General features: G+C 36.7%; 1 protein-coding gene across 5 annotated transcripts in view; it reads left to right on the plus strand.

The window, feature by feature from the left end:
- The first annotated feature begins 245 nt into the window (after positions 1-245).
- Positions 246-14,247, plus strand: part of tnrc6c1 (trinucleotide repeat containing adaptor 6C1) — a 55,447-nt gene continuing 41,445 nt past the window's right edge. For 3 of the 5 annotated variants that reach the window (XM_056255121.1, XM_056255122.1, XM_056255123.1), the window contains exons 1-3: positions 247-466; positions 9,881-9,983; positions 10,507-10,528. In XM_056255121.1, the coding sequence (XP_056111096.1) occupies positions 9,921-9,983; positions 10,507-10,528 (85 nt within the window). In that variant the 5' untranslated portion in view covers positions 247-466; positions 9,881-9,920. Of the gene's footprint in view, positions 467-9,880; positions 9,984-10,506; positions 10,529-14,247 lie in introns of all 5 variants that reach the window. The other 2 variants (XM_056255119.1, XM_056255120.1) reach the window with 1 other exon arrangement.

Below are 14,247 nucleotides of genomic sequence, written 5' to 3' on the forward strand. Positions count from 1 at the left end.
TCTGAGCATCGGGACATTTACTCGTGTGGACTCGTTTACATACGCATTAACGAACTGAAGGCATGCTGAAATATTTCCCTTTACGCACTTTATATACACCCCCAAAAATACAAAAGCTCAAACTGCCAGTGTGCGCGCGTCTGTGTGGGTGCGCGCGTGTGTAGCTGCTCCTAAAATCGTCGTAATGTTAAAGCTGTCTTGCTGACATGCAAAATGGTCTTTTCACTGTTTGCACTGGCATTTTTTCCCCGGATCTGGATAAATTCCCCTGCATTTTGAGAGGTGAATTCCTCAACTGGAAAGCCAGGCTTGCCATTGCAGCTCACTGCAGGAGCGACTGTCCTGACTGCTACTGAATAATATCTGATCTGTGTCAGTACGGGTATCGACAACAGCCTCCTTCGCCATGCAGCTCATGCATCACATCTGAACAGCAGACCGCAGTTGCTCCGTCTGCAAAATAAAGGTAAGACGAGACATTTTTAAAACGGTCATAATATTTAGGTGGGCGGGGTGTGATAGTTTTTGGTATACAGTGATATTGCGTCATTTTAGGAATTTCTTTTGAGCTGTTTTGTTTCTGACAGACAGACAGTGACATTGAGAGGGACGCAGAATTAGTGAAATCACTAAAACCAGGCATACTGTGTTCAAACTGTGTCTTTTCTGTTTTGATGGTTATAAATAGCTTTCGTGTGCAAATGTTTACTCCCCCGAACATCAACATTGGCCCATTTTCTAAACAGATGCGAGATAAGCCTTAAATTTCTTATCGGATTCCAGTCGTTTTTTTAGATACATACGCGCGCGTAATGTCTGGCAATATGATCAATTTTGTGATTTGCCCGTTATGTGTCCAGGATTTGCGGGTCCTGTCACGTCGTTTTGATGATAAAATGTTATCTACTAAGCTAAGGCTTTTTATCTATTTATTTTTTACATTATATTGTTATGGAGAATTACAGCTAGTTTACAGTTACTGGTACTGTTACTTTCTGCAATGACGTTAACCCTGGACGATGAACGACAGAGAAAGAACAGCTGTGGTGTTTATATTTTCATGGGGTTTGGATTAGAAATATCTCACGAAGAAACTATTACTATTATCTCTAGTCGTATTCGGATTCCCCAAGTTTCTTGAAGCTTCTAAAGTGTTTGGCGTTTCTGTTTTTTTTTTCTCGAAATCATGTTTACCAATTGAGAGTAAACTTGTGTACAAAAATTGGTGATAGGCTAGTTTCCGTCAAAATGTCAGTTATTGCGTTATTGTTACTACTTTGAAATAAGTAAATTCACAAGAAATATCGTAAGCTGCCAGAATCTTCCTGTCACTATTTATTTAACTTTTTTAAACGAGATTACTACCAAATTACCATCGTTTTGTTTTGGTAGCGATTACTGATTTAGACTGACACCAGTGTTTTACCATGGTAAAATTTCGCAAGCGCACTGAATACTGTTTTTGGCTGTGCAGGATAACGCTACTGAGGACAGCACTCATGTCAAACATACCCATGACTGTTCCTGGGGTGGTGCAGTTGCTAATTTGGCAAGGAAGTTTCAGCTCCCCTCACAGGGTCAGGGTCCCCCTGTCAGAGCCAGACCTTTGAAAAGGGCTGTGTGTTCTCCAGGAGCGAAAAAGGGTCAGACAAAAAGAGGCCACTTAATGCTCAGATTACCATAAAGCTTAGGTCACATTGCCCCTCTCAGCTTGTTCTTATAAAGCCTTACCAGCATTACTGTGGCTTGGGATTTGCACCATGTGGCTTCATGTTTGGTCATTTGTCGCTGTTGGTTATTGAAGTGGAATCATTGTTGCTGAGTCTGGTGCATGATTCCCCTATGAAACTTAGTTCCTCTACTGTGGCATTTTGAGGAAGAACTTAGTAACCACAGATAAAACCATGGATTGCTTGATATTTCTATAGTAAGGTCAATGTTAGGGTTAACTGGTTTTTGTGTAAAAACCATAAATAACGATTTGTTACAAAAAAAATAGAATGGAATTATAACTAATATTAATTGTAAATGATTCAAATAAAATGTTTGATTCAACGAGTTTTGTTGAAGTAAAATCATGGGCATTTTTTCCCTCCAAACAAATTACTGTGATGGCTACATTACATGCAGGTGTTTATCTCTTTGCCTATATCCTGCTAACAACTGTCATTTTCTGTTTTGTGTGTTTCTTTTATTTTCTGGTATACACATTTTACATCTGAATGCAAATGTTGCTATTTTCTACACTTGGTGATTTGGCACATGTATCTGTTTAGCATCTGTATTCTAATCTAAAATAGAGGCTCCCATCTGAGCTCCTCACAGGACTGGTATCAGACTAGTAATGCTAGGTAAGGTTTTATAGCTGAGTGATTATGTCCCATTATTGCCCACAGTCCTTTCACATTGAAACATTTTTTTTAGTATTTTGCTATGTGCTGTGCAGATCTTGGTGTCTTGTCAAACTATGACATTAATGCCTTGAATCAACCTGGGTCATCATCATTTTATTTGTTTGGTCAGAAGACTAACCAACAGCTGTCATTCCTAAAGTTAGATTTATGCTGAGCTCTGAAGATTGTGACCGGATCTGTGTCCCACTGACCCTCATAGGACTTGTTCATCATAATAGATGATATTGATGTAGATCTATTTCTTTCATATCTTAATTATGCTAGCCTCTAGAATTGAAATTAAGTCTCTTGAGACTTTATCTATGTTATGAATAGCTGTCATAATGTGTTTTGCATGCTTTTTTCTATGCTGTTTTCTCCATTCACACAGGTCTGATGTGAGGAGGTTGAGTTTTTTAAATCTTCAGGATGTGTTTTTGGCATGCCATGAGCTTTACATTCTTTTGTTGATTGGTTGAAAACCGCAGGCCAAAGGGCAGCTCAGATGAGTCTTTCAAGGGCAAGTTTGCCACTTTGAGACACACTGAATCCGTTATCTGAATTCATTAACCTTTTGAAATGCATTTTTTATCTGTAGAATGCCACATTTCACCTGCTTGGTTGACTGCAAAATGGCAGCCTTCAGTTACAGTAAAGGTGTTTAGTCCTTCCTGTTCATCTAGCCTATTAGGATGTCTTAATATCATACATTTTAATAACACATAGGGCTGAGAAATGTAGTCTATAACTCTGTACACTGCTCTAGAGTCTAGACCAATTGTGAGGTGCTGAAAGTAACAGTTAGGCTATTTGATAGTTTATCTGATATTCATGTTTCATGGTATTCAGAATATTTGTGGCTTTTTCTGCCCAGAGCCGCCCACTTAGACAGGAAGAGACCCTCTGACCGACATGTAAATCGAGCCACAGTTTGTGGTGTTTAGGGTTGAGTAAATCTGAAATGGATAGATACCACAATAATAGACTGGCACAGTCTTATCTATCTTATCTAGAGTAAGCCGTGATGACAGTCTCCTTGAACTGTTGAAATGTGTTTTGACTTCACGATCAGTGTTTTTGTTTCCCCAATAGTAATATTGATTATTTCACAGGCAGAAAACAAAGCTATATAGTTTGCTTGCTATAAAGTGCCTTAATGGTTTTTTTTGTTTTTGAAAGAAGTATATTATGCTCACCAAGGCTGCATTTATTTGATCAAAAAGTAATATGTTAATATATTTAAAAATGTAATTCATTCCTGTGATGTCAAAGAAAAGCTACATTTTCAGCATTATTACTCCAGTTTTCAGTCAAATGATCATTCAGAAATCATTAAAAAATGCTGATTTGGTGGTCAAGAAATATTTCTTATTATTATCAATGTTGAAAAAACTGCTTAATAGTTTTCTTTAAACCATGATACATTTTTTTCAGGATTTGCTCTATGAAAGCTCAAAAGAACAGCATTTATTTGAAATTATATAATTGTTTTTGTAATAATTTACAAATCTTTACCTTCACCTTTGATCAATAATAATGCATTCTTCTTGATGAATATTCATTTCTTTAAAAAAAAACTGAACTGCATAGCAGTATCCAGTCTTATTGGGAGCTTATGATTTTCACAAGTTTTGTGTGCAGTATGCAACAGATGGTCAGTAAATGTATTGTGGGAAGTTCATGGGCACGTTCTTTTTCGTTCTTCGTTTAGGGGTAAAACGAAGTTCGAAATACATGACCAGCGATATGTTGTTAGCGAACTTCTGACCACATTGCTGAGAGCGACGGTTAGATGAATTTGTAACGTTAAATATGTGCTGTGCGCATTCCTCTCGGTTACAAAATAAACACACAACAAAACTAAGAAAACAGCAAGCATTTTTTTTTATAAAGTATAAGAAAAGCATCTGATTCTGATATAGCATTGTGGATATGTTTGCACAAGCTCTGCAATTCTGCACTAAAGTCAGTAAAGTTTACATTGCTATATCAGATGCTTTTCTTATGCTTTAAGAAAACAGCAAGCATTTTTTTAAATAGTTTTGTTGTGTATTTATTTTGTTACAGAGAGGAATGCGCGCAGCACATATTTACATATTCATCTAACCGTCGCTCTCAGTAGTGTGGGTGGCGTCAGATGTTCGATAACAGTACATCGCTGGTCATGTATTTCGAACTTCGTTTTACCCCTAAATGAAGAACGAAAAAGAACTTCACCGTGAGTATGTTGGGGGCTTTAAGCCTTAAAGGGATAGTTCGCGCTTTGAGATATTTTGAAGAAAGTTCAAACAACATTTGATCCCATTGACTTTCATTGAATAGACAAAAAAAAAAAAAAACAGACATAAGGGTGAGTAAATAATGACAATTCAAATTTTTGGGTGACCTATCCCTTCAAGGTTTCATAGGTCCAGTGTAATAGCTGTTTACACGTCACCGTTTTCAACTAAAACCGGGAAACTTTTTATGCGTTTTGGCCATTCATTTACACGACAATGCGTTTTGGGGGACTGAAAACGCAAACTTTTGAAAACGGGTTTCAAAGTACAACGTTTTGAAAACTGTAACATAATTATCCCAGTGTAAACTACAAAAACACAAATTTTTGAAAACGGTGACGTCATGTGCTATGTATTACGTTTTCAGATAGGCGTGTAGTGTTTCTTTACAAAGTGACCTCGTCAACTACTGGCCTGGCGGCAGAATTAGGGCTGCCCCCAAATAGTCGACTAAATATTAGTCGATATGAGGAGGGCTTGGTCGAATACATTTTCATTAGTCGGTTAGTCGCAAAAAAAAAATCACGTGAAAAAATTACGCAATCAGGGGCTGCGCAGTCAGTGTATGACATGACATCAAAGACGGAAACTGACGGAAAATATCGCGACCAGCATTTATATAGGCCTACAAGCTGCTGTCTTAGACTCACGTTTTAAGAGCTTGTCATTCTTTGACCAACACGAACGAGAAGATGCGTACTCCACAGTGTCGGATCTGACAGAAAGCTGCGCCAGAAAGTGATCATGACAGCATTAGCCCTGCAGAGGAGGGTGAGCCCGAACCGAAAAAGGAAAAGCAGGCCGAGATATCCATGCTGATGGCCATTGATGAGGAGGAGCATGCAGAAGAGAAGGATGAACTAAAAATGTACTTGGCAGATAAAACAAAGGTTGATTCGGGACCATTGGCATGGTGGCAAAAAAATTTAACATCGATATCCAAAGCTCGCTAAAGCAGCTAAACGCCTCCACTGTATCCCTTCCACATCCACTCCATCAGAGCGCATCTTTTCAAAGGCCGGCTTCATTGTGAACAAGTCGAGAAGCTCCCTTCTTCCCAACAATGACAAGCTGGTGTTCCTCTCACATAATATGAAAAAAAAAAAAAATCGAATTGAAAGCTTAGGTAAGAATGCTTAATTTCCTTTTTGTAGTGTTTCTGTTTGCTATCCGTAAGGCTATATAAAAAACGGGTATTTTTATAACGGGTAGGCTAGCTATACAAATAAATAAATATAAAAATATTATTTTTATTTATTCGTTTTTATATAATGCAGAAGTTGTTTTTTATTCTGTAAGAAAAATTAGTCTGATGTTTGCAATTTGTTGTCTCATCCGTCGTCTTAATGGCAGTTTGCGGCTTTGCTCTGATATTTTTCATTTGTATTAGTGTTCTTTAAATTAGCCTATTTGGTCCACATTTTGTCTTAAATATAGCCTAGTTGTTCTAAACAATTTAATCAAATACTTAGGCTGTTGATTTGTTTGCCGCCTTCTTTTTTATTCTAAGTTTTTTTGCGATGTGCCGTGCATTTATTAAATTGTTCGTTTTTGTTAATTTTCCTTTTGAACAATATACAAATTATATTAATTTAATTTTCCACTGTATTTTTATACCAAACAGCGTTTTTGCTACAGTATTATTTTGGGGTTTTTTTTTGCCTTGTTTTGTACTAGGCCTAAGTTACTAATAAGTTTATTTAATTTATTTTAAAGAACGAATTTTAGTTTATTTTATTCAAAACTGTTTTTTTTTTTACATGTAACTGTTACAGTTTGTATTTTTGATAATATTATTAAAATGCACAGGCAGTCTGATTGCTGTTTTTATGTTATAATTAGCCTATAACGTGTCGCAAGCGCTGTATACTTTAAACGCTTTACTATTCTGTTTTAAGCGCTTAATTTTCATTTTGAACGCGCTAATATCACGCTTTAGCATTTTCTGTCATATGGAAGTGTTAAACTTCAACTTGGACTATACCTTTCCTTGTATATACGCAAGTTTTTATTAATATCATAAATGAACGATTATTCGACTAATCGCTAAAATGCAGGAGTGTTAGTCGACTAGGAATATCTTTAGTCGGGGGCAGCCCTAGGCAGAATACAGCGTTTTTAATAGTTTTCGCTGATCCGTGTGAACGGGGATTGCTTTGACAATGGTGTCGGCTGTATGCAAAAATCGCAAAGGAATAACGTTTCCATTTTTAGTACATTGTTGTCATGTAAACGTAAACGTACCCTGAAGCTCCCGGAAGACTGAAAGAATGAAGAATGAAAAGCCATGGCTGTGTACAGGGTTTGTACTAATCTCACTAAAATTCGTTTGGCAACTTTTTTTTCCCCCTTGATGCATCACTAATAACCTCAGAACTGATCACTCTCAATTTAGTCCCCCGTTACATGAGTTTCCTCTTATGCTAAGTCCATTAGTGTGCTGAACTGGTGGATGTTTTGCATTTTATTGAGACAAATGTGCAGTCACTGAAAGACCTACGTGATTTGAGTATAATGACAGGGGTCTTTATGGAAGGCATTTGTGTGATCTATTAGGGCAATAAATTGTCAGCAGAGCTTGTGAAAGTGCTTTCATTAGTGACTTTGGAGGAAGATGAAAGTCGTCGGACTGCTATGACTGTGAGTCGATCCACCAAAAAGCTATTTTTAGCGTCTGTTTGCCCGCCAGGAACTGAACGTATGAAAAATCACCTTTCGCTGTTTTTTATTGGCATTCAGGCTGGTAGGAAGTTTTCTTCTGCTGAATTAAAAAGGTGCCTACAGATGGTCTGGAATTCATAAAACGGGATTTTACGCTGCACTTTCACCACTGTATAGTTGCCTGTGGAAATAAAATCAGACTCTAAAGGTTCTTTCACCCCGTCTTTTGTCTGTTATTTGTTGAGTGCGGCTGACTAAAGGAGTTTTTCGTGTTATCCAGGGGTTTACTGGCATGTCAGGTCTGGTCTTCTCAAATGGCTCGGAAGTTATGGGTTTCTAATGCCTGATTGTGTCTGATGGAGAGGCTGCAGATCTCTTCCTCTGTAGGCTGCTGTTGCTAGCCAGCAGGTTCCCGAGGGCTCTCAGCTCTCTTGTTTGTCTTGCAGCGCTGACATTTTTTGGCTCTCCGCCCAGAGAGCGTCTAGCTATTCCACCGCCCGCCCCCACCATCTCATCTCCACCGTCTCTTCAACACGCTCATTTCCCCTCCTTCCTCCACCTACCGCTTTTTCCTACAGTACTTCATACTGACTTTGACTTGGACCGTATATCATAAATACAGAAGAGACCAGCAATGTATAGGCAGTTATGTTGTGGGATGTGTATTTATCTCATTAATTCTCCCCATGATCTCACACACGGGTAAAGCTATAAGGTCATTATGGACTGAGACATTTAAACTGATAATTGTTTTCATGTTTTGGCTATATATATATATAGACCAACCAATAACTAGATGGTATCAAATTCTATATAATTACATTTAAATATATAATTAAAAATAAATCTCTAAAACTGATGTTTTTAAATCCTAGTACTACAAGTGAATTTATGCATCACACAGATATAATGTGCAGTATGAAAAATTTATTTAGATAAGTGGTATTAAATGATTAGTCTTTTTATAAAGCAATTAAACAATCTATTAATACATTTTTGTTAGGCTATTTGAATTCGCACGGTGACAAGATAAGATATTTGTCAGTGACGCTTAGGTTCTGGTGCACTTATTTTGATCTTTAACATTAGATCTTTACAACTTTCCCTTTATTTATACAAAACAAATGCTTGAATCCTCTGCAATTGTCTTGTCAGTCATCTTTCCCTATTCTCATCACAAGTGAAAGCTGACTCCGATGGAAGACACTTTCAGTTTAACTGTAGTGTCCATTGTCCAACTGATCTAAATTATTTTTATTTCCATAAAAAAAGCAAAATGGTATCGATGTACGGCCAAACACGGTTTAACACCGCTAACACTAACTACCACAGCAAAATGACTCTGATCATGTGACACTGAAGACTGGAGTAATGATGCTGAAAATTCACCTCTGCCGTCACAGGAATAAATGCCATTTTAAAATATATTAAAATACAAGTCTGTTACCTATATTAAATTGCAATATGTCGCTCTTTTACTGTATTTTGATCAAATAAATGCTGCCTAGTTAAACATAAGAGAGTTCTTTTAAAAATATGTTAGAATATTATGACGTTTGAACAGTAGTGTATCAGTTGATATATGACGACCACCGCCGGTATGGTGCCAATATACCGTGCATCTCTCGTTTCAAATATTTATTTAGTAATTATTAGAGAAGAAGAGCCATTCATAGGCTTCCATCATTCTTGTTTTGGTGCATCTGGTTCATGTCACATTTGTTTATCTCTGATTCATCCACTCAGGCAGAGTTTACTGAAAACAGGTGGTATAACTAAGAAAGTTCTAAGTCAATGTTTTTATTCCTAAAAGAAATGTTCCTCTAAATCCCAAGCACATCCTTTTTCCTGTGAATTTCTTGTTAACATTCTTTTCTGACTATTGTTAACATAAGTGCAAACATTCAGACCAGCTCTAATACCTTTGAGCTTTGTTCACAGATGGATTTTTTTTCTATCATTTTTTTTACTTGATGCAGCTGCTTTTATTTATTTTTGCAAATCTAATTTAAATCAGTGATTTCTGCTTTATTTTGTCTTCAGGCAGGCTGGTCTGTATTATCTAATGAATGTACTGTTTGGCGTTGTACTGATCATGTCTTTTGTTTAAGTGTTTTATCTTTGGTGGCTCAGACTAATTATTGGTGGTAAACCAGACTTTGTTTTAGTCTGAAAAGCCACACTAAGTTTATTACATTTGTTGGTTCACTTTCTTCATTAACAGACATGGAATATTTTGTTTGTTCTTTTCTTTTTCTTTTTCTTTTTTAAATCAGCTACTGTATGAAGTTAAAAAAAAATGCATACAAGAGGTTCTTTTAGATTTTAGATCATATTCCAATTAGTACTGCCCTTGGTTTTGTGGGTAGTAATATTATAGTAATAAATTAGAAAAATATCATATTTGCTAAAATTTGTATCTTAAAACGATCTATTAGAAACTAATATATTAGTTGTTTCTAATATGTTTTGGAGTTACTTTGTCAATTGTCTCTATTTGTTTTAAAAATTAGGACTAAAATAACTCACAACTGATCCTTTTCACAGCCTTGGGACAAAACACGTCACACAAAAGGAGAACCATTTGATGGAAGAAAAGAAAAAGAAAAAGCAAGAGGAAAAGAAAAAGAAGGAAGCTGCTCAGAAAAAGGTGAGGGCTTCTTTCCTATGACCTACAAGCTTTCACCTAGAATCTTTTGCTTGCGTCCTCCTTATGAAAGCTGCTTAGCGGACACCTTAATGGGTCTGTCATAAGCTTCTGAGACATCTTTACCAACGTAAAGCACAGGTACCAAACTGAAGACCTAGAGCTCACAACAACCTGTTTAATGTCTGCCTGTGAAACTCTATTCAAACACAGATAGATATTATGGTGCTCACTTCTTAGACATCATGGAGTTACAAAGTATGTGTACATTTACTAATGTATCATTCACATCCTGCTGCTCTTTGGATTGATTTAGCACATCCAGCTTGATCTCTATTTAGCATAATACTGAAGCAGATATCCATTATAATCCATCTGACATGTTCCAAGATTTATGGTCCACTATTCATTTGTACCGTTTTTGTTTTTTTGTTACAGAAGCGACACGTTTTTTGTTATAACGCTTTTGTACACTAGACCTGTGAAAGTGTTCATCTCTCAGTCTACTTTTGTTCTTTCTTTACAGGCTGCTGAACAGAAAACCAAAGGTCAGTTATGATTCTCTTTGCAGTGCTGCACTAAAGCATTAAGTTAAAAGTGTTTCTTTTTTAAGGATCTTCTCCATTCAGATATGTCCATACCACATGCATCTTGTCAAACACTTCTAGAGTGGCAAAACCTACGTTGCATGTGCTGCAGAAATGTTTTAATGCTATTGTTAGAAGAATTAACACAAACATAATACCATTCGCTATAACGGTAGTTTCATGTGGGACTGCAGTACATTTGATCAGAATCTGCACAGTTATTTATGTGGGGGAATTGAATGACTGGCACAAGACGGCACAACAGTTGGTAGAGACAAATCAACCACGACTGGTGACTGATGAGAAAATCAGACGTTTGCACTTTAAACAACATGCACTTTAGTAAATCAGGATTGTTTTCCTTAATGTAATATCTAATGAATTATTCACAAAAAAGGGGCTGAGCATAAAATATTTTACATACATTGTTCACAGTTTTTTATTTATCATGGAAATCTGGCAAGATTGTAAACAGGCGGCATCATACGCATGTATGCATTCCTCAAATAATGTATTCTGTTTGATTGAATTCTGTGATGGAAATGACATTTAAAGTTTTTTAAATGAAAATCACAATTTAAAATGGCTGACTTTATCTTGCTAAGACTAATTTCATAGCTAACATTAGATTAGTTCTAAATACACATCATTGAATTATATTTTTATACTGTTTTATGTTTTAAAACTTCATATTATTAATTTTAGTATTTATGTACATGACAACTGAAGGACTGTTGTAGTTTGTGTAAAGATTTAAATAGTTTTTACATAGTAAATATTAAAATCTTTACTGTTTATTTTGTTTATTCCTTTTAGATCAAATCTTGTTTTATATCTGTGTCTGGGACCAGTATAAAGCAATAGAATATGTGCATAAAGGGTGGTTGCAAAGTAGCCAAATAAATGGAGATATGGAGAAAAGCCTAACAATTTTTAGGGGTGTAACGATACATCGATATGGATCGATGCATCGATCAAACGTCTTACGGTACGATGCATCGATGCCACACACAAAATATCGATTATGAGGTACCTTTATTTTAACAGTCTCTCCACGTCCTCACGTAACATCCGTCATTTCCGCATTTCCGCCAAAGCGCAATGAAATTAAAAATGTAATTTTCTTTTTCTCACCATAACGTTACTGGCTGTCACTTGTTGTCGGATTGGATTGCGAATGAGATGGAGCAACAAAGCAGCTGTAGCAGCGAAAAAACAGACGTAGAAAATGTTGTGACTGCTGTCGGACGCAAATTGTGGGTTTGGAAACATTTTGTACTATTTTCCAAAACAGATGGTCAGGTAAATAAAACCCATGTTATGTGTACACATTGCCAGTGCCAGCTAAAATACTCGGGAAATAATACAAACTTGTCAGCATCTAAAAAAGAAACATGGAATTGAGGAGAGTAATTTGGCTGACGAAAAACAGCCTCTGTCACCTCCGAAGAAGAACTTTTTCGCTAAGACAACTCGAAAAGAGCAACTAGCATTACGTTGAATTTTTTTGTTTTTTTTACAACTAGAGTACCTCAGTTATTTGCACTATTGCACATGTTTGCACAAAAGACTGGAAGACTGGAAAAGACTTTGACTGTTGCCATAAGCTTGATTGGTTTTATCAATCCCCCATCCATTATGTACTTTTCTTTCTTTCTTTCTTTCTTTTTTCAATTTTTGTTGTGTTGTTGTAAATTTCCCAAAATTGGTTAAGAGGGTGCAATTTTCAAAGTGTTTAATTAAACATTTATGTTATATATCTTTTGGTTGTATTTGTGACACAAAATATCTAAATATCGATTAATCGATCGATATAGCTATGAATCGAATCGTATCGAAGAATTTTTTGAAGTATCGGCAAAAATCGTATCGCTGGCTAAGAGAATCGATATCGTATCGTGATGAACTGTCCGATTTACACCCCTAACAATTTTACAAAAAGAAACAAGCTGAAAAGTGCTTGTAGTTGAAGAAACACTCATTCATTCAAAGGTATCTGTTCTATGTTAGTCTGGTTGTTAGTAGGTCCTTGTTAAATCCGTGTTAAGCAGCAGATCTTAGATTGACAGGAGAAGTGAGAGGGACAGCACTGCAAGAGAGACAGTGGGAGCAGGAGAGGAGGTTATGTGCTGACATGTTTGGTTCTGGTCTCCTCACCCCATAGGCCAGGTCACGCCGCCTTCATTGAGAGGGGTGAGGTATGAGGCAGTAAATTTTAGACAGCAGAAAGGGCTTTTTTCAGGGTTGTCTTGGGGCAGATGGGAGAGGTGCTAATGTCATGTAAGGGATAGACAGTCATAAATCTCATTAGAGCATCTGCTAATGCTGGAACTCTTAAACATCAGACTTAACGCAGGAGGGAATGCTGGTTTAGTGCACACAGGAAACTTCCGTTGCAAAATATTCTGGAGATTTGAGTTGCAAAGCTATTTATTCTCCACTTTCATCCCCTGAATTTCTGTACCACTGCGTGAGTCAGTGTTTAGAATCTCTTGTTTCTTTAATCGGAGTACACTAGGGGCATTCATGGAGCTTTACTAATTAGATCTAATCTGATTTTGCTTTGTTTCACATCTTTCTTTATCCCCTCTTGGGCCATGGTACCTAAGGACACACATTATCTGCAGCCGATAATGTCTGTTCCTTCCGCCTGTTAGATCTTCTTGAATTTGGCTGATCTGTTTCTGGGTGGCTCGACATGTGTGTTAGATTTCTCTGTGTAAACTAAAGTAAGATGGATCAAAGTGCTTGTTTGTGGAAAAAAGTTTGTCGAAGGTGAGTGTAGTTTAACCCTCCTGGATCGATGTGGAAGTTTTTTTGCCAATGCCATCTAAATGCTTTACCCAAGTTACTGTCTGCTTGACTTATCTTTTATAGTCTGACAAATCTGATACAAACAAAGTAGATCAAGTGATGTTTTTGAACCACCCCAACATATTTTCCTTGTAATTTGGCTTTTGTTGATAAACTTATGTTTATGGTAAGGATGTGCACAATTTAGTGAGTTGTTTGAACAACTAGTTGGTCTTAAAGGGATATTTCACCCAAAAATGAAATTTGTCATCATTTAGCCACTTATGCTGTTCGAAAAACTGTATGACAAACCTATTTCTGTGGAACTTAAAAGAAGTATTTAAAAAAAAATGTTTTGGTGTTTTTTCTGTCCATACAATGGAAGTCAATGGTCACCCAAACTGTTTGGTTCCCAACATTCTTCACAATATTTTCCCTTATGTTCCACAGAAGAAAGAAAGTCATACAGGTTTGTAACGACATGAGAGTGAGTGAATGATGATGACAGAATTGTATTTTTTGGGGAGTGCACTGTCACTTTAAGGAAGCCATTTATAACTAGGCTGTTTAAGGGCATGTCCATCAAATGCCAGATGTGTTTTTAGCGATGTGTAGATGCTAATCGCAGTTGTTCAGTGTGGTAACTGACAGGTATTCATCCAACAAAATGACTAAATTATGTAACCTTTAGTGCACAACATTGTCAGTCATTATAAAAACAAAGACCTACGCATAAATAACAGCAAGCGATTTGAAGACTGACAATTATTGTCTTGAGTTCTGAAGTTTGATGGCTCGACATAACTTCTGTTATTCTTTCAGCATGCTAAAATGCTCTCTGAGAAGTTTTCTCCGTGTCCCCTTTAAAGCCCTGCCACTATAAATAT

The sequence above is a fragment of the Rhinichthys klamathensis genome, unplaced genomic scaffold (assembly GCF_029890125.1).
Source record: "Rhinichthys klamathensis goyatoka isolate OS25496 unplaced genomic scaffold, OSU_Roscu_1.1 h1tg000119l_1, whole genome shotgun sequence".
Taxonomy (NCBI): Eukaryota; Metazoa; Chordata; class Actinopteri; order Cypriniformes; family Leuciscidae; genus Rhinichthys; species Rhinichthys klamathensis.